The sequence below is a fragment of the Pelodiscus sinensis genome, chromosome 2 (genome assembly GCF_049634645.1).
Source record: "Pelodiscus sinensis isolate JC-2024 chromosome 2, ASM4963464v1, whole genome shotgun sequence".
Taxonomy (NCBI): Eukaryota; Metazoa; Chordata; order Testudines; family Trionychidae; genus Pelodiscus; species Pelodiscus sinensis.
Genome location: NC_134712.1, coordinates 179922408 through 179940991, shown reverse-complemented (window position 1 = coordinate 179940991; position 18584 = coordinate 179922408). Strand labels below are relative to the sequence as shown.

Sequence of the window (18584 nt, the reverse complement as noted above, 5' to 3'; positions counted from 1 at the left end):
ATCTTTAGTGTCTTTCCTATTGTTTAGGTTAAGAGATTCAAAATCCTAAAAATGACATTTCTCCAAAATCAGAGTATTTTCCTATTGATGAATTTGCTGGTATGCTATTTAAATGTTCCATTAAGTTAAAATTTTCAAGTCACCAAAATGCTGAATATCAGTTCTTCCTTCCTTTCTCAGAACATTCCACGAGTGGCTTCTTTGGGAGTGGAATGTGTGAGCTCATTTGCTGTCGATTACTGGCTACAAACACATTTGTTTCAAGCTGGTGTCTTATGGTATTTACTTGGTTACCTCTTCAATTATGACTATACACTAGAAGAGAGTGGCATTCAGAAAAGTGAAGATTCTAATCAGCAGGTAATATTTATGAACAACTTATAATTGACACCCTCAGACTTTATGATGGCTATTGGTAATGTATTTCCTAAATAATAACAATCGGACTTAAGTGGTGGTTTCTCTTGACTGTACATACAAGTTTCTCTTGTAATTTAATTTGTTGTGAATGGATTATGGAAGTACCTGTTGTGATGTATTTAAGGTTCAGTTTTTAGCTTGTTTAGCATAGATTCAACAACCTCTGTTAGAATGTGTTGTATTTTTCATACCTCCCAAATGTCATGACTTTCGGTTTAAGTTACTTGCGTCTAATCTGGAACCATATATATGATAATTGTACAGTGTCCTACAGGGTAGAGTCAATATGGATTGGGTGCCTTAAATGAGCACTTCCGTATCTAAAGATTATGCTTAAATTCCAACATGTTAACTCTGAATTTTCTAGTTTACAATGCTTGGTTTTGGGATAATTACAGCATCCCTTTAACATGTATCACAGTAAAGTATTCACTTGAATTAATGTTGAGTGTACATGTTAAGGTCATTTTATCTATTTCCATTTAAAAACTACATTATCAAAATGAGCTATAAACATTAATTTCCCCACAGAATACAGATTTTCCAGGAAGAAAAGTAAACAAGAAAATACTAGCCACAATGAATCCAAGACCAAAGAACTAGCTTTTTAGTTAGCTTTTTCTGACACTGGCTGCTCCATATCAGAATCGTATAACTTGAACTGGTTGTAAAAAGTTAAAAAATGCTGCGTTTCTTTCTCTCTCTCTCATCAGCTCAATGAGGAGCCCTGCCAGGATGCAGAAAATATCATGTTTTAGTGCAGTGTTCAATCATTATACAAAGGTTAATATAACTCATAAAAACATCTTTTTTCTGGAAATGGCCATTCTTTGGTCAAATATCCCATTAAATTATGAATTAAGGAATTTGTCAGTTTAAAGCTCCAAATGTACCTGGCTTTCTTCATGGACTTTACACAGGCAGATGCAGATAGTTTTGAGATAACACCAATATATCTGTTGGTGTCACAGAAAAGCAAAAGACACTTCATAGTATGTCCAGATGTCTGCATATTTCTGTTCGTACATAAATGAGATGTAAACTACAGGAGCTGAATTTGCTTCTGATCATGCCAGGCCAAAACAAGCATTGGCCAACTTTATTTTCAGGAAGTGGATTTTAAAAAGGTTATTTCTATTTAGCCTGTTTCAGGTTTCTGTTCAAGTTTTATAATAGGTTTGATAGGCAATCTCCATTCATTTCAATTTCCTAGGACTGGAAGGGACCTTGAAGGTCATGGAGTCCAGTCCCCTGCCTTCACAGCAGGACCAAATACCATCCCTGACAGATTTTTTGCCCCAAATCCCTAAATGGCCTCCTCAAGGATTGAACCCACAACCCTGGGTTTAGTATGCCAATGCTCAAACCACTGAACTATTCCTCCCCCTGCATCTATTTAAAAATGTATGTATTTTTAATTTACAGGAAGTTGCCAATAGTCTTGCCAAACTCAGTCTTCTTGCTTTGAGTCGTCTTGGAGGGTATTTGTCTGATGAGCAAGCTACACCTGAAAATCCAGCAATAAGGAAAAGCTTGGCTGGAATGCTGACACCATATGTTGCACGGAAACTTGCTATGGCTACTACTACTGAGGTACAAAAATGTCTGAGGCAAACCATGTATTGGCATTATGTAAATCATAAAGAAATCATTGCTTATTAAACGTACTTATGAACCACAGTAACAAATAAACCAGAGTAGCCTGAATACTGAGAAATTAAGTGCAATTTGATGTGTCCCACTTAATTGGCTAAAATAACTTCTAGTCTTAGAGTTGAACTGCTACTTATCAATATTTTAGCAGTACCCGTGTAAAAGTGAATATCGAGGGTTTTTTTTGTCTGAATAAAAATTTGTCCTAACCATTGCACGTGAACACTTTTTTTATTCCAAATTGTAGGAGGAACAGCACTTTGCAGCACAAAGGAGGGGTTGTAGGTACCCAAGGTTTGGGGTACACAATACGGTGATGGGAAACAAAAATCAATGCAAGGGTAAACTTGAAGACTAGAGTTTTTTAAAAAAAGGGAGCAACAATGTACAGGAGAAGAACAGCAGAAAAAATGAAGGATGTCAATAAAATTCAGAGTAAATTATAGGGTTGGTAGGAGCAAGGGAACAAAAAGGGGATGAGTTTGTAGTTAGAGGTAAGTGACCAAAAAAAGTTTGTTTTATGATGACCAATATGAGTGTGGACTAAAACCAATGATGGACTTGGGTTCTTTAGTCCTCTCGCTTGTCTGAGTGTTACGGAATTAATGCTGCATTCACCCAGTGTGGAACTGAGATGAGGATGGCAAACCAGGCTTGGCTTAGGATGAGTAGGGTGGAAAGTATATAATCATTTGGAGGAAGAAAGGGAGAAGAGACAGATAAAATGCTCCACAAAGGAAGTCAGGAAAATGATCTCTATTTATCCCCTTGCATCATCTGTTCAATGCTTTTGCTCTAATGGTGAGCAAAGGAGAAGATGGTGTTAATTGTCACAAGGGTTTCTGGGCATACAAGGAAGTGGAGGTTGCAGTTCAGAGTAAGTTTATTTGGAGCTTGAACAGGCAGAGGAAAGTGGGCAGTTCCATCCCTATCTTCACACTTCAGGAGATCTCCCTGATAACCTCACACTTACATAAAGGGAGAGCATGGGGAGATGAAAGTGAAGGGAGAATGGTGGCTTCGAACTATTAGTATAAGAAGAAAAAAGCATTTGCCGACTAGGGCTTAATACTGCAGACTCAACACCGGTCCAAGGGAAGGAATGACAAAGGAGCTATGGAGGTGTATTGCTTCCAGCAGCTGGATGGATGGGGAAGTAGATATTCCTTGGTTTCTGGCATGTGTGATATGGGAAGAAGAGATGGAAAAACTGCAGCTGCTCATGCAAACCTAGCATTTATATTGTGTGTGCATACGCTTTCCCAAATATCACTTCTCCCGGTTCTCTCCCCCCCCCCCCCCCCCCAAACTCTGGAAATTTGGCCTTAAACCTATTTCTGAAGTCAAAGGCCACCTTAATCTGAACCAGATCTTCACAAGGCCAGAATTCTCTCCCCTCCCCCGGTATTAATTCTCTTCTTGGAACAGTTTTAAATCTCTGAATTTGCTTTTTGGAGTAGAATTATTCAATCCAATTATTTGCCTAAACTCTTTATGCTGTCTCTTAGATTCTGAAGATGCTCAACAGCAACACAGAGAGCCCTTATTTGATCTGGAACAATGGGACAAGAGCAGAGCTTCTTGAATTCCTGGAATCTGAACAAGAAAGCATGATAAAAAGAGTGAGGCACTCGTAATATTTTTACAGCATAGGCCTTTCTCTAGGTTGCCTTAAATGAACTAGTATCCTCACATTAAAGGAAACTTTCTAAAGCTCAGGAAAAAATCTCGTGTGGATTAAATTACCTAGCCTCTGAGGGAAACCTTATATTGGCCAGCTTGTCAAATACTTTTGCTCTCACCACTTAAAGTCCTGCCCTGTTGCTTTTGCCTTTGGAAATGAGGGGGAGACAGCAGCTAACATTTTTTCCACACATATATAAAATGTTTATAAAAAGCTTTATATTGAACACATCAATTTTTTCCCCTAAAGGGTGTTTGTGACAAGAGCTATGGATCTGAATTTGTCTTCGGTGACCATGCAAAAGAACTTATTGTGGGAGAAATTTTTGTTAGAGTTTACAATGAAGTCCCTACTTTTCAGTTGGAGGTAAGAAGGCTGATTTTGCTATTTGTTGAGAACCCTCAAGCTAGTTTTTCAAATAATCATTTTATTACTTGTTTTATATTAGCAGTAATTAATTGTTACTTGACTGAATTTGGGAATGGCTTTTGATGTGAGTTCCTTAGTTACAGGCTTGCTGTTTAATACAGTTCAGTACTTCTCATGCAGAATGATCTATACATGTCTGAAATATTGTGAAGATTCTTATACATTCTTCTGTCCATTATTTTAAGTTTCCAAAAGTGTTCGCTGCAAGTCTTCTGGATTACATTGGCTCACAGGCACAGTACCTTCACACATTAATGGCCATCACACAGACTGGGAAAGTAGAATCTGATCAACATGGAGACCGGTTACGGAGGGTTGAAATGGCATTGGAGGCTCTGAGAAATGTCATAAAACACAACCCAGGTAAACTTGAGCGTCTTGAATTCATCAGTAAGCTGCACCTTGTAAATAAGCTTAGATTTATTTTAGAGGCATAAATCTAGCACTTAACATGCACTTGTGACCAAGCTGTAGAGATTCATGCTTCTGGCTATCCAGTTGAGTTAATAGGGGCATATTTGAAAGTTTTAATGGATCTTTAAATGGTTTAACAGAGGCGTTGGTAGAAGGCTTTGCTTTGCTAGGAAAATAGTGAATGTCACAGATGAGATGTTTTCTTGTGGTACATCAATCTGCAGAAATCTACTTAACCATTTGTCTAAGGAGAGTGTTTTTTGAAAACAGATTAAATCTGTTCAGTGTGGTGGTTGTGTGTTTGGGGTTGTTTTTTATTATTATTTTAAGTCAGTGGTAAAAGGGGATGTGAATACACCTTGTGCCTAGTGTAGTAAATTTCCAGGATCATTTTACAGAGCTATTGTGCGGTGTTCAAAGGCCTATTGAAATCAACCCACTTGAAGAAAAACAAGTCCTAGCATAGCTCTATATAAAGAATGAAACCCAGGAAGAGGTAGAAAACATTTTGGTATTTTTATTAGACTCTCTTCAAACACAGTGGGTAGCTTGATATTTAACTGGTTTTAAGGAAACTATTACTAGAAGAAAATTGATTAAAGGCATGGATTAAGAGTTTGTAGACATGGAATGCTACAACACTGACACTTACTTTGGGGATGGTGTGAGGCAGAAGAGGGAGATATTCAGAGGGGAAAATGTCTGTTTTTGTTAAAGTTCTATCCTAGAATATAGTTGACATGGGCTGTTTTAAAAGAATGCACAAGTGAGGGGTGTAGGAAAATTGGTGGATTACTATTCGTGTTCTTTGTAATTGAGCTGAGCTTTCATTAAATGTTCATAAAGTCTTTTCAGAACAGCCTGGGTTCTAATTAGATTTTTTGGCAATTGCAGATTACAACTGAAGATAAAAATTAATGTCTTAAATGAATCATTTCCCCTATCTATCTTCAAAGGTGGGGTTACTGTTGACTCTTAAATTTTTGGAAGCAGTTGAACTTGAAAAATTTATTTTGCTAAAGGAATTTAAAAATATTTTATAATATCTATTTAAAAATAAGTTTTTTATTGTCTGTTCCCCTCATGCTGACTTTAACCGTCTTTTCCTTAAGTAATAGTGGATGGTCCCAAAACAGTCAAATGCACACCATAAGCTGGAGAAATCAGGGTATTACTGTCAGTTACAGTAGTTATCTCCTATGTTAAAAGTAAACTATCTGGTCTTTTTTTTTTTTTTTTTTTTTTTTTTTTTTGATATAGCTTTTTTCCCTTTTGGTTTCATGCTTTTACAGTTGGACTTAAAGTATTTGAAAATTTGTCTCTGCATAATTACTTCTTAATATTGCAATAGCTAGGAGTCCCAGTTCTAGACTAGGACCCCATTGTACAAACTCAAAGATGGCTCATATTTCTAAGAACTTAGTCTTTTTAAAGTACTTTATTTGGTGTGTAAAACTCATTGGAAAGCTTTTCAGTAAATGTTCTTTCAGATGGTAAAATGATTGATTCCTTCTCTTATAGGTTCTGAGTGTGAATGTATAGGTCACTTTAAGCTGATTTTCTCCCTTCTCCGTGTCCATGGAGCTGGTCAAGTGCAGCAGTTGGCTTTAGAGGTAATACATGGCTTAAGCAACATTTTTTTGTGTGTGTGTGCAACCCCACAGTACCCAGTGAGCCACCTTAACCTAGCCAGGTATACAAATTCTATTCTTATTTATAAATAGAAACTGTTTAAAGATGTCACATGAGCCATAACTCTTTCCTACCTAAAATCTTGATCTTTCCGTCTGAATTGACCATTTTATACAGTAGTTCCTGAGCATTGGTTGTACATTTAAATGTTGACTGTTTTTAGAATTTACTAGAAAATTCAGTTTCTTCTAAAGTTTACCAAACCACAGATTCGGAATTATTTGGTCTTCTCAAGGGCTTTAACTCTCATGTTAATTTAGGTTAGTTTAACAGAGGCCAAAATCTTTGTATACTTTTAAGAATTAATTCCATTTGACACATTTTGTAGAATTTCAATGTTGGGACTTGAATCTAAGGGTGTGTCTAGACTACTGAGTTTTGTCGACAAAAGTGGACTTTTGTCGACAAAACTATACCTGCGTCTACACTACCGCTGAGTTCTGTCGACATAACGTCGACAGAACTCAGCAGTTTTGTCGACACTGGTAAACCTCATTTTACGAGGCATGACACCTTCTGTCGACAGAGTTCTGCCTGTAGGGTTGCATCTAGACTACAGGGTTCTGTCGACAGCTTGCTTTGTCGACAGAACTGAATGTGTCTAGACGCTCTATGTTGACACAAATTTTGTGGACAGTATCTGTCGACAAAACTTCCGTCGACAAAACCCTGTAGTCTAGACGTACCCTTAGTTTATTACAGTACAATCCCCACTGTGTGCACTGTAATTTTGCTTACAAGTCCTGACTCAGACTGGGGTGGGAGGGTAGTCCAATTGTGTGTGGACCATACTGCCTATGAAAGTAATGCACTCCTTAGCCAAAAGAGACTTAAATGTACAATTTAGCTCTTTGCCCAAAAAATCTACTTTTTTTCCCTAATATTAATGCTTTTGATCTTTTACAGGTGGTGAACATAGTGACTTGTAACCAAGAGTGTGTTAACAATATTGCAGAGGCAATGGTTCTTTCCAACTTATTGGCCCTCCTGCATTCCTTGCCTTCAAGTATGTACTGCGCAGCTACTTTCACAAAAAGTTATGTAAAAACCAAGCTTCGCAAACTTGTGGAAAGTTGTTGCATTCCAAATCATTTAAGTGAACCTGTAACCTGATCTGAGAGGGTAACCGAGTAACACTGTAATGTGCATGACCTAGAAATCTCATTTTATAAATCTAACTCTTTTGGTTCAGCTCAAATATCTCTTAATTACTTACTGTGCATCTGCACACCCTAAACTCAGAATAAGATATGCAATTTGAAATTGTGTATCTTATTTTGAATCTATTTGAAATATCTTATTTTGAAATTTGGTGTGTCCACATAGCACATTTCAAAATAAAGTACTATTTTGAGACATTCCTTAATCCTTGTGGAATGAGAGTTACTGGGATGCCAAAACAGTGCACCCATTATTTAGGAAAAATATTTTGAAATGAGTGGCTTGTGTAGACATGGAGTAGCTATTTTGGGATACCGCTGGTATCCCAAAATAGCCATGTAGTCTAGACATGCACTCAGATTTCAAACCTTTCCATTGGAAAAATGCATGGAAAGTCTGACTTTCACTATATAAACTTAATGTTTGTCTCTCCAATTGGGAAATTTATAAATTGTGCAATATATCAGCTTCATAGTTTCAACTAGTTCTTCACCTGAATGACACCTTTGCTGTGAACTTTATAAAGAAAATTGTTGGAAGATGTAATGCAACTCCCTACCTGGAATTTAGTCAGGACCCTCAGATTGCAATCTCTAACTGACTCTTACTTTCAAATCCTTTCTTTCACATGCTCAGTAAATAAGCTTAATTTTGCATTAATTATGGTCCTTTCCAAGAAATGGTTCTTTGAGGAAAAACTGCTTGGTTGGCTTGTGAACACCAGAACTGCAGGATTTGGTTCTTCATAGCACTCAGTCGAATAGCTCTTTGTATGAAAGAGCTAATATTAGCAACATATTTCTCTAATATTTCTGTTTAATCTTGACAGGTCGGCAGCTTGTTCTTGAAACTCTCTATGCCTTGACATCTAGTACAAAAATAATTAAGGAGGCAATGGCAAAAGGTACAGTATTCTCTGAATGGTCGATAAAATAGACTGGTAATACAAAATGAAGATCCAAACTGTTGCAGAAATAGAGGTGTGAGATTCCACTCTGCTACTCTAGAGCAGTATACAACTAGTGGCTGCTGTAATTGGAAACACCTGAACTTCCCCCTTGTCTTTCCAAACAGGTGCTTTAATCTACTTGTTAGACATGTTCTGCAATTCAACACATCCACAGGTCCGAACCCAGACAGCAGAGCTTTTTGCCAAAATGACTGCAGATAAGCTAGTGGGCCCAAAGGTGAGTCAACTTAAAAAGTTGCGAGGTTATTTTTTACGCAAAAGACTTGCTGTCTTTGTAATCAAAGAGCTCCAGAAGAAATAAATTCAGGCAACCTTAAAGGCAGGTGTAATAAACTACATTTAACTTCAAGTTCCCCTAATAGCATTAGTGGGCTTACAAGGTTTTCTTAATGCTTTTCTCCTCTGCTTGTGTGAAACTCAAACATGAGGAAACTGTACAACAAACAGGGAAACTGACTATAAAAACTTGAATGAATGTTTCTCTAGTCTTTCAGTTACAGTAACATTAGGTATTTGTCTGAAAACATTTTACTGTTTATACTGTAATTAGATGGCCAGTGTTCTGTACAGTTTGGATAAGAACATATCTATCATAAGATGGCAAGAGTACTTGAGAATATATAAATTACATCAGTGGGTTTTAGAGGGGTTATGGATTTAGCAAATACTGTTTTCCAGTAGGTAAAAACCATTGATGGGACAAAGCATCTGTTCAGAAAGGAAGCAGAAGTTAAGTGCTCCCTAGCAGATCATATTGAAGGCCCTGAAAATGAAACTTGCATATCAAAAGTATCGGTTGTTTGCTTTCTTCTATCTTAATGTAAAGAGCAAATTGTCACTGTGTTCCTTTAATAGGTGACACTTATTTCAGGTAATTTTCTAACTGAGGTTTCTGTATAAAATCTTCTCAGAGCATCAGTAACCAGGATAATAAAAATGAGATCTCAGCTGTATTACTTTTGGCGTCTAGGTGCCTGCATTTGAGATGCCATTTCTCATCTATGAAATGAATGGCTGTGTTTTTATACCAGATAGCTTATTAAATGAAATCTATAAAATTTGAGTTTTAATGATGCTTTGTCTTATCAGAAGTATTTTGACAGTCACCTACAAACATTTGCATTTTTTTAAACAGCTATTCCATAGAAAACCTTTTTTATAATGCCATTTAGTTTAATAGGTATGGTGTATGATAGTACAAGATGATTGGGAATACTACTTTTTTTTGTTGTGTTTTTGTAGGTAAGAATTACGCTAATGAAGTTTCTGCCTGGAGTCTTTATGGATGCCATGAGAGATAACCCTGAAGCTGCTGTTCATATTTTTGAAGGAACACATGAAAATCCTGAGTTAATATGGAATGATCTCTCCAGAGAGAGAGTATCCACAACAGTTCGAGAAATGATGCTAGAGTATGTAAACTTACTATATTCACTAAGCAATGTGTTTATGTAACAAGTTGATTCCTTAGGTTCATTCTCACTAGTTAACACCAGTATCCATCTGTAACAAAATGAGTTCTCCTAGTTTTTAATCCAGATTAAGGGAATGCCTGCCAGTAGAGCCTGCAGAAGGGAAGCTCAGCACAGCAGTGAATAAGTACCAAGTAATGCAGTGAATGTAACTACCTAGAGACCCAGAGAAAAGGAAGGCACTTAGCTTTGAAACCATGTGACCTGTTGGGCTGAGAGAGCGCACAGAACTAAGATGGGAGAATTTAAAATGAGGGGAAAATAAGGTAGAGTTTGGGAATGGGATCTTTACTCAACAGTTACACATGGCAGGGAGTAGGAGAACCAAGAAGGGGGTGTGAAGCTTTGGGTTTTGAACGGAAGCCAGAGTGTTTTTGTTGTCTGTGGGATCAATAGTGTCTCTTAATTCATCTAATTCTCCTTTTGTTAATAGGCACTTTAAACTTCAGAGGGACAACCCTGATGCTAACTGGAAGGTAAAAGCAAAATGTTCATATTTTCGGTCTCCAAGAGAGCTAGAAGGGAAAATGGTAATAAGTACTTACCCTCTGTTCTCACATGCATTTCTTTCTCTGCAGTGGCGTAGATAATGCCAGTAGCATGCTTCTAGCAAGGAATACCTTTGCTCTCATTACTATAATCTAGAGCTGACATCTAAAAAACAAGTTGCACTGTAGAATTGTTTAATCTATCCTCCAAATAACCCCACAGTCAGGACATTAGAATCTCTTCCGCTGCAATTCAAGTTATTCCCTTCCAAAATTTGGTTCTGACAAGATGATTGAGTGTTAGGAAATAAGTGTATTTAAAAACAAAACAAACCCCTTACTCTGCAGTTCACATGCTGCATGGTTCCATACTTAAACAGTTAAATGCAATTTTTGGTTCCAATAAAAATGTGAAGTTGGATTTTTTTTTTTTGCTTCAATATTAGAATGTCTGTCATAAGGGTTCAGATTTACTCTGTTAATTTGAAACATCAGCTATGTCATTAAAATTGCTTTTGTGATGTGTCCATTGCTAGTTAATTTGCATTCTCTGCAACTAGCTGAATCCATGGACAAGATTTACTTGAAAATATCCACTACCATACACTACTTCCAAGTTCAGGATCTTATCTAGGAAGAAGTCTGGTACCTAATGTTTCTTCAGTAACTTACTGTAAAGAAATTGATATTGCTAACTTTGATGAACAAAGGGATCAGAAAACTTGTGCTATATAGATTGCTTCCTTTAAACATCAGTGAAATAGTGGCTATAATTAGTTGCAATCTTTTACTGATTTGCTTGGTATTTTCCTGATAGGGGGGTGACTTACAGCTGAATTATATGTTAACTTCTGTTCCCCTCTGGTTTCATATAGCTGCCTGAAGACTTTGCTGTGGTGTATGGTGAAGCGGAAGGTGAACTTTCTGTTGGGGGAGTCTTCTTAAGGATCTTTATTGCCCAGCCGGCCTGGGTTCTACGAAAACCTAGAGAATTTCTTATTGCACTATTGGAAAAATTCACTGAACTGTTGGAGAAAAATAACCCCCATGTAAGATGACTTTCTAGCTATGCTTTTAAAATTTGGTTCAACATTGTAAGGGCAAAGTTTGGCAGTTAATGTAAGATGCTAATTAGCATTTTTGTTGACTTTACTTCTGTCTTGCTGCTTGTATTTATGATTGAAATGGTGGTAAGTTTCCTTTCAAATTTATAAATAACTTTAAATCTTCTGATTTTATGCAAAAGCACCTGGATATGAAGTGCTTTAAAAATTCTAAATCAGCAAATCACTAGAATTTGAATGCCCTAAATCAAGAGTTACCTCTCTTTTGGTTGCTTCTTTCAATCTTATTGGAGTTTTAGCTCAGGGAATTGACTAGGGGAATGCTAATCACGATATTTCCTCAAACATTCTGTAATTGCATGGCTTGCTTGGAAAAATCTGCACCTATCTAGCTCTATTGAACAGTACAGAATTTCACAGGAAAAGCAGCACTTAACATAAACTGCAACATTAAAAGTGGATTAGAAATCAACTTTCAGTTTGTCACTGTCCCAGTAAAATCACTAATCAAAGTTGCCTCCCCCAGCATTCAGCTCAGTATAAAAATAAGCCATTTGTAGCTTATTCGTGAAGTGAGCAAAGGCAGTAGTTTTGCTTAAAACTCTACCGTATCAAGTCTGAAGCCCATTCTGGCTCAGTTACTTCTACTCTAGTTTTCTAAAAGAAGCAAATGTATTCCGTGAGTTAGGCAAAGTTGTGAGGGTTTGGTAGTAAAAATGCATCTCAATTTCCTGGCTTTCAGTCATTATTTGCAATCAGTACGTATCTGTTCTAAGTAGTTCATGCTGCCTTTCTACAGCTCTGAAAACAGTAAGTATGTTTGCCCTGCAATTGCAGTGGAATAGCCTGCTGTACTGCATTACTTGAATATTACAGCTACTTTTGCCCTGGAAAATTAATAATGCACAGATTTCTATGCTTTCACAGGGGGAAACATTAGAAACTATAACAACGGCAACCGTGTGCCTCTTCAGCACTCAGCCTCAGCTAGCAGATCAAGTCCCACCACTTGGTCATCTCCCCAAAGTTCTCCAAGCTCTGAATCACAAAAACAATGCTATTCCTAAAAGTGCTGTTCGTGTCATACACACACTGTCTGATAATGAGGTACTGAATTTAAGGTTTTCTCTAGATCATGGTGGGAAACCTTTTTTGGGTTGGGCCACTGACTCAGAAAAATCAGTCGGGGGCTGCGTGTTAGTGAGAAGCTCCTGAATGAGGAGAGAGACACTCCACACGTTCCTCTTGCACACTAGAGCCTAGGGGGGGTCCGGGCTAGTAAATCTAGTGTACTCCAACTCTGTGGGTGGGGCTGGAGCACCAGTCCGGGATCCCCAATGCTGAGCTTCGGGGACCGAATCTAGGCAAGCTAGGGGCTGCATCCAGCCTCCCAGGCCTGAGGTTCCTGCCCCTGCTCTAGATGAAATGAATACGAAGTGTAAATGGTGTGTAAGTTCATACCAACTTACGGCTTGTCTGCATGGTACAGCAAAAGTTCTAGGGGTGTGTGATTTATAGATCACTCTAATTGCCCTACTTAGACCTGGCTGGTACATGCTAAAAGGTATCTGTTTTGGATTAATACTCTGTTACCTCCAGTATTACTGCAGGTCAGTGCCAGTAGTGCAGGGATGGGTAATAATTTTTCCCTGGGGGCCACTTCAAAAATTTTTGAAGCAGCCCCGGGCCACCCCAGAAGTGGTGGGGCCTGAACAGGAAGTTGTGGGGCTAACCCACCCCTCCAGACCATGATTGGTCTGAGGGTGGAAGAGCCCCTTTGCTGCCCCCTGCACTAGGCACCCATGCCCTGGCTTGGTGTGCTCCCCCACCCTCAGGCCAATCTGGCTACTCGCAGGGTGGAGGCAGGGCAAAGAAAGCTTCATGCAGCTCTCCCATCCCAAACCCCTGATTGGCCTGGGGGCAGGGGAGTGAGTGAAGCCTCCTCAGTCCTCTCCTCTCCTCTCGCCAGCCAGCGCGCTGCACTTCGAAGTGCCATGTACTGCTTGCGGGATGGGAAGAGACTTCGCATGCTCGCCAGCCAATTAGGGCCTGGGGGCAGGAGAGCGCCTGAAGCCTTCTCTGCTCTGCCTGTCCCCAGGCCCTAATTGGGTTGGGGGTGGGAGAGCAGAAGGGTTTCTGCAGGCTGGATCCGCCCTCTTGGCGGGTCAGATCTGGCCTGTGGAGGCCCTTTTGCCCACCCCTGCAGGATCTACACAGGGTAATAAGAGCACAATATGTCAGAGCACTTTACCTGCAGACAGTTACTTATTGTGGAAAATAAGGGCCTAAGTCAGGGGTGGCCAGCCTATGGCTTTGGAGCCACCCGTGGCTTTTCTGAAGTTAATAAGTGGCTCCTTGCTCAGGCACTGACTCAGGCTGCTGCCACAGGTGCCAACATTCCAGTGCTCAACTCCTGGCTCCATCTTTTCCTCCCAAGTGTATTGCACCCTCGCTCCTTCCCTCCCCCACTGAGCCTCCTGAGTGTCATGAAACAGCTAATTGATTGCAGCGGCCAGGAGGCAGGGGAAAGGAAATGGAGGCACTTGATTGGTGGGGCTGCTGGTGGGCAAAAGATACTGGAAATGAGAGAGGAGGCAGCTGATGGGGACTGCTGACAAATTACTGTAGCTCTTTGGCAATGTACATTGGTAAACTGTGGCTCCTTCTCAGGCTCAGGTTGGCCACACCTGGCCTAAGTCTTCTGAGAATAAGAGCCACATTGGTTACCTATGTGAATAGTTCATGCCCACATTCTTAAAATTAGGTCAAGAGAGCTTCTAGCCAGAGATGGCTTTTTTCCTACTGTGCCTGTTTGTCTTACTATGGTTGTTTGACTAGTAAGTGATTTTAATTCATACTAATTATGGATAAAAGCATATAGCAAATATCTGTTGCAACAGTTGGTGCCTGCTAATACTATTGGGCAACCTATAAAACTCCTCTAGGAAAGCTGTATGAAGGGAACAGTTAGATACCTGTAGTTCATTGTTGCAGAAGATGTATAAGCTACAATAAACACAATCATAGATACGAATGTAAAATTCCATCAATCATTGCAGCACAAATGTTTTTCCTTCTCTGTACAGCTTTGTGTTCGAGCAATGGCATCACTTGAGACCATTGGCCCGCTGATGAATGGAATGAAAAAGCGATTGGACACAATTGGTCTAGCCTGTGAAGCACTTAATCGAATGTTTCAAAAGGAGCAGAATGATTTAGTAGCCCAAGTAAGCAAGCAATTCTAAACAAAATGGTATAGGTACTTTTCACAGTTCAGGACGTGCACAAGAACTGTGTCCTGTGATTATCGACTGTTAGTGTTCTCGATGGTGCTTGCCTCGGTCTTGCCTATTAACTTGTCTAATTTTACCCACTGCTGGTCTAGCACTGTTAAGTAGTTGTAATAGAGCAGTTCAGGTTATTGTGGCTCTTCAGAAATATGATCCTATTACTGTAACAAGGCATAACTGACTAGCACGATAGCTGCTCTAAGGCAGAGTGAAGTGAGCAATCAGATACTGGTAAAATTCCATTCCATTCACATGTCTTAAAGTCCATTGTATCTCCAATAATTGTTTTGTAGGCATTGAAAACGGATTTGGTTCCGTATCTCCTAAAATTGCTTGAAGGTGTTGGCCTTGAAAATCTGGAAAGCCCATCAGCCACGAAGGCTCAGATAGTTAAAACCTTGAAGTCTATGACTCGCAGCCTACAGTATGGAGAACAGGTAAACACATACTAGAAATGTGATTCACTGAGTTTAAGAACTTAATTGTTATACACAAGGTTGCAGTTTTGAGCCAATATACCTCAGGGCCTGTCTCTTGGCTTTCTTTATTGAAGTGCTTAAGCTGTGTCAATGATTGGTCTTTAAGTAGCAGAGTATCCCAGATTCGCAGCTCTTGGTGAGCTAGTATCTTTCTATGAAGAGAAAATCAGGAGCAGAGGAGGAGATTTATAGGCTACTAGACGAACTGTAGAAATGTAGTTGGAGAGGCCTAGAGTGCCAGTGAAGGCTGATTGTGACCTCTGACAGTAGATCAGCAAGAACTGACACAGGTGTTCTCAGAGCCTGTACTGCAATGGGTAAAGAGTTAAGGATCTGGAGAACTACAGCCTGAAAACATTAGCACCTTAAATTCCTCTGCACAGAGAATGCAGTAGCATTGCTTGCTTAGAGTTGGGCTGAAGAATAAATTGCTCAAGTAATACAGATTCCTCTGACCAGTTTGACCGATGTATGGACCCACTTGCAAAGCAGTAGTAAAATCAGAATCTTGTTCATTTTATCCCTTTGGTTCAGTTAGTCCTAGGCCTCTTTCTTCCATCTTCATTCAAGACTGTCAAGTACTATCCAGGTTGCTGGCACGATGTGCTGCAAGGAAATAGCTGTACTTCACATGCTGTCTGGCATGTGAGACTGATGGCTACTGCCATTTGATTGTGCTCTCCCTGTCGACCAACTGAATGTGTGAGGGAAGAGAAACACTAAGGAGAAATTCGAGCTGTTCAATATAATACATCTTCCTGAGATCCATACTTGTATATGCAACCTCCACCCAAATGGTGACCAACAGCTACCTGTTGATACTATAATAGTTATGGGGTTTTAGGGTAGATTTGTGTATGCTTTTTTGGATATTTAAGCATTCATAGATGTAGTCAGCTTCTGAAAACTGAGCTTGCCACCTTTAGTAAAGAATGGAATATTTCCATCCAGTTGCTGTGAGCAGTTACTAAATGAAGGCACTTATCTGTTCCTTATGTTTTAGGTAAATGAAATCCTGTCTCGTTCTTCTGTGTGGAGTGCCTTCAAAGATCAGAAACACGACTTGTTCATTTCTGAGACACAAACAGTAGGATACCTCACAGGTCAGTTACACTACTTATTTCAGATCAAAATTGTAACCTTCACTTCACTGCTGCTGTCGCAAATGCACTTTGAAATATGCCTGAAATGGAACTGAGATATTTGACTCATTGTTTAAAGGTGTAGTGGGTATAGACTATTTATTTATCCTCAGTATTTTACTGCCATTGTGGCCCCTTCCTTGCATAATGCTAATGCCATAAGTACTGTTTTTATATTAGTTTGATCTCTTCTGCTGATCTGAGTAGGCCATCTGTTAGCCCATGAATGGCACATACCTGAATGTGTTTCTGAGAAATCAGTTACTAGGGTTTTTAGTGGGGTTTTTTGGTTTTGTTTTTTTAAATGTAATAGGCTTTGCAGTGCTTTGTATTCTTCCACATTTTCCTGCCAAAGGCAAATAGTCCTCGCAGTACTTTGTGGGATTACAGCTAAAGTGTGTTACAGCTCCAAGTGGTTGTTGTACTTAAATATCAGTTTTCAAAAGTACCTAAAAGAATAATTCATTATGGCTTCATCACTTCTGGTGGGAGTTCTAGTCTTCATTTTTCAAATGGCATCATTTTTGTTCAAAAGCAAATACAAGAAGCGTGATTTTACCTGTTGACGCTGCAAATATTTGATCACTTTATTGACTCATGAGCTTTGGATTATACTGAAGCCACATACTTGCATTTTGAGACCTGTAATTTTGTGGTAAGAGTTGAGCATGTCTAGATTTTTTTTTTTTTCATTACGATGGGGCATATTCTAGTGTGGTTTCCTTTGTGGAGTCCAAAGCTAAGCTTATTTTATTTAACAGTCAATGAGCTGAGTTTTTTGGCTCATGCTTAACATTTCTACTAGGTATGTTAGATATTGGGAATTGAATAGTGGTGTAACTACATGAAATCTTTGAGATTACACAACTATTCAGTAGTCCCTGGGGCCAGGAGGTGGCAGCCAGTGTTTTCCTGGGGAGCTCCATGCCGCCCTGTGCTGCTGCCTCTGTTTCAGAGGTGCCAGTGTTTTCCTGGGGAGCTCCATGCCGCCCTGTGCTGCTGCCTCTGTATCAGAGGTACCAGTGTGGGGAGCTGGTCCATGAGGGGAGCCAGTTTGAAATCCAGCTCCCCTTACGGACTAGCTGCCTGCTATCTCTTATACAGAGGTGACAGCTGAGGGTGGCAGCAGCCCCTGTCTGTGGGAGGGTTTGTGCTCCCTGTGGACAGAGGCTGCTCTGTGACAGCCTTTCCTCTCTCCTCCTCCTCCCTCCCCCCTGCTGATTTGATAAGAGGCAGTAGCAGGGTGGAGGTAGGTGGTACTGCAGAGCTGGTGTTGAGGGGGAACTGGCTTTTAAGCTGGCTCCCCCTAGCACCAGCTCCTAATATTTTCTTTCTCTCTTCTCTCCCCCCCCCCCCCCCCCCCCACACACACACACACACACACACACACACACTTGCTGCCTCTGCTTATTGGTTAATCATCTAGTTGACTACTCATTGACATCCCTAATTTCAACAAAGCTGTAACAAGTTTTTTCTCTTCTTTGATTTCTGATGAAAGAACCCTGGGACACTACTATGAAATGTCTCCACTAAAATATTTAAAACTGAGGGTGAAGGCCAAAGCATCTTTTAACGCTTCTGATTTTGAAGGACTTCATTAAACCTTTTCTTAAGTCAGGTGTGACTAAGCTTTTTCTCAGTCCATGGAACTTGCATGTTGTAGACCTACCTTCTACCTTAACTCTCATGTCATTATCAGCCATCATTTGTGAAGTAATACTGACTAGATTATTCCTCTCCTTTCCGCACATTTGTCTGAAAGGCTCTAAAATTTCTGATATTTCCAGATTAAACTTACCAAGCCCGTTTGGCTAAGTGAGACTAAAAATTGTACAGCTAGAAGCAGATTCTTAGTGTTTGAGTTTTGGAGCATGCCATTGATTGAACAGGAGAACAGTCATTTGTGGATTATTTGCTCTGTTAGAAAAGGCATTGCCATACAGCATATTCAAGACCTGTTATCTAAACTTTCACTACTCCATATCTTTTTTGGTAAATAGTCTGTTCTCTTCTTGGCTATCAGGAAGACATCAGAGCCATCATGTTTCCATGAGTTGCTAGACATCCTCCTGACCGATTCATTGCTCTTTTGCTGAATAGAGCCCTACAGTATTTCATATACAGGTTGGACCTCTAGTCGGTATTTCCCTTGTCTGGCAACGTCTATTTCAGCATCTCCATGGGTGCTCCTGAGCTGAAGCACTCTTGAGGAAAAGGTTGGCA

General features: G+C 39.6%; 1 protein-coding gene across 2 annotated transcripts in view; it reads left to right on the top strand.

Annotated features, from left to right (window-relative positions):
• DNAJC13 (DnaJ heat shock protein family (Hsp40) member C13) overlaps positions 1-18584 on the top strand; it is an 88297-nt gene that overhangs the window by 65897 nt on the left and 3816 nt on the right. For both annotated transcript variants that reach the window (XM_075921899.1, XM_075921900.1), the window contains 16 exons: positions 181-360; positions 1846-2013; positions 3582-3695; positions 4007-4123; positions 4372-4549; positions 6122-6213; positions 7199-7298; positions 8283-8357; positions 8528-8640; positions 9666-9835; positions 10329-10371; positions 11259-11432; positions 12375-12554; positions 14534-14674; positions 15031-15174; positions 16220-16319. In XM_075921899.1, coding sequence (XP_075778014.1) covers positions 181-360; positions 1846-2013; positions 3582-3695; positions 4007-4123; positions 4372-4549; positions 6122-6213; positions 7199-7298; positions 8283-8357; positions 8528-8640; positions 9666-9835; positions 10329-10371; positions 11259-11432; positions 12375-12554; positions 14534-14674; positions 15031-15174; positions 16220-16319 — 2089 coding nt within the window. The remainder of the gene's footprint in view (positions 1-180; positions 361-1845; positions 2014-3581; positions 3696-4006; positions 4124-4371; positions 4550-6121; positions 6214-7198; positions 7299-8282; positions 8358-8527; positions 8641-9665; positions 9836-10328; positions 10372-11258; positions 11433-12374; positions 12555-14533; positions 14675-15030; positions 15175-16219; positions 16320-18584) is intronic.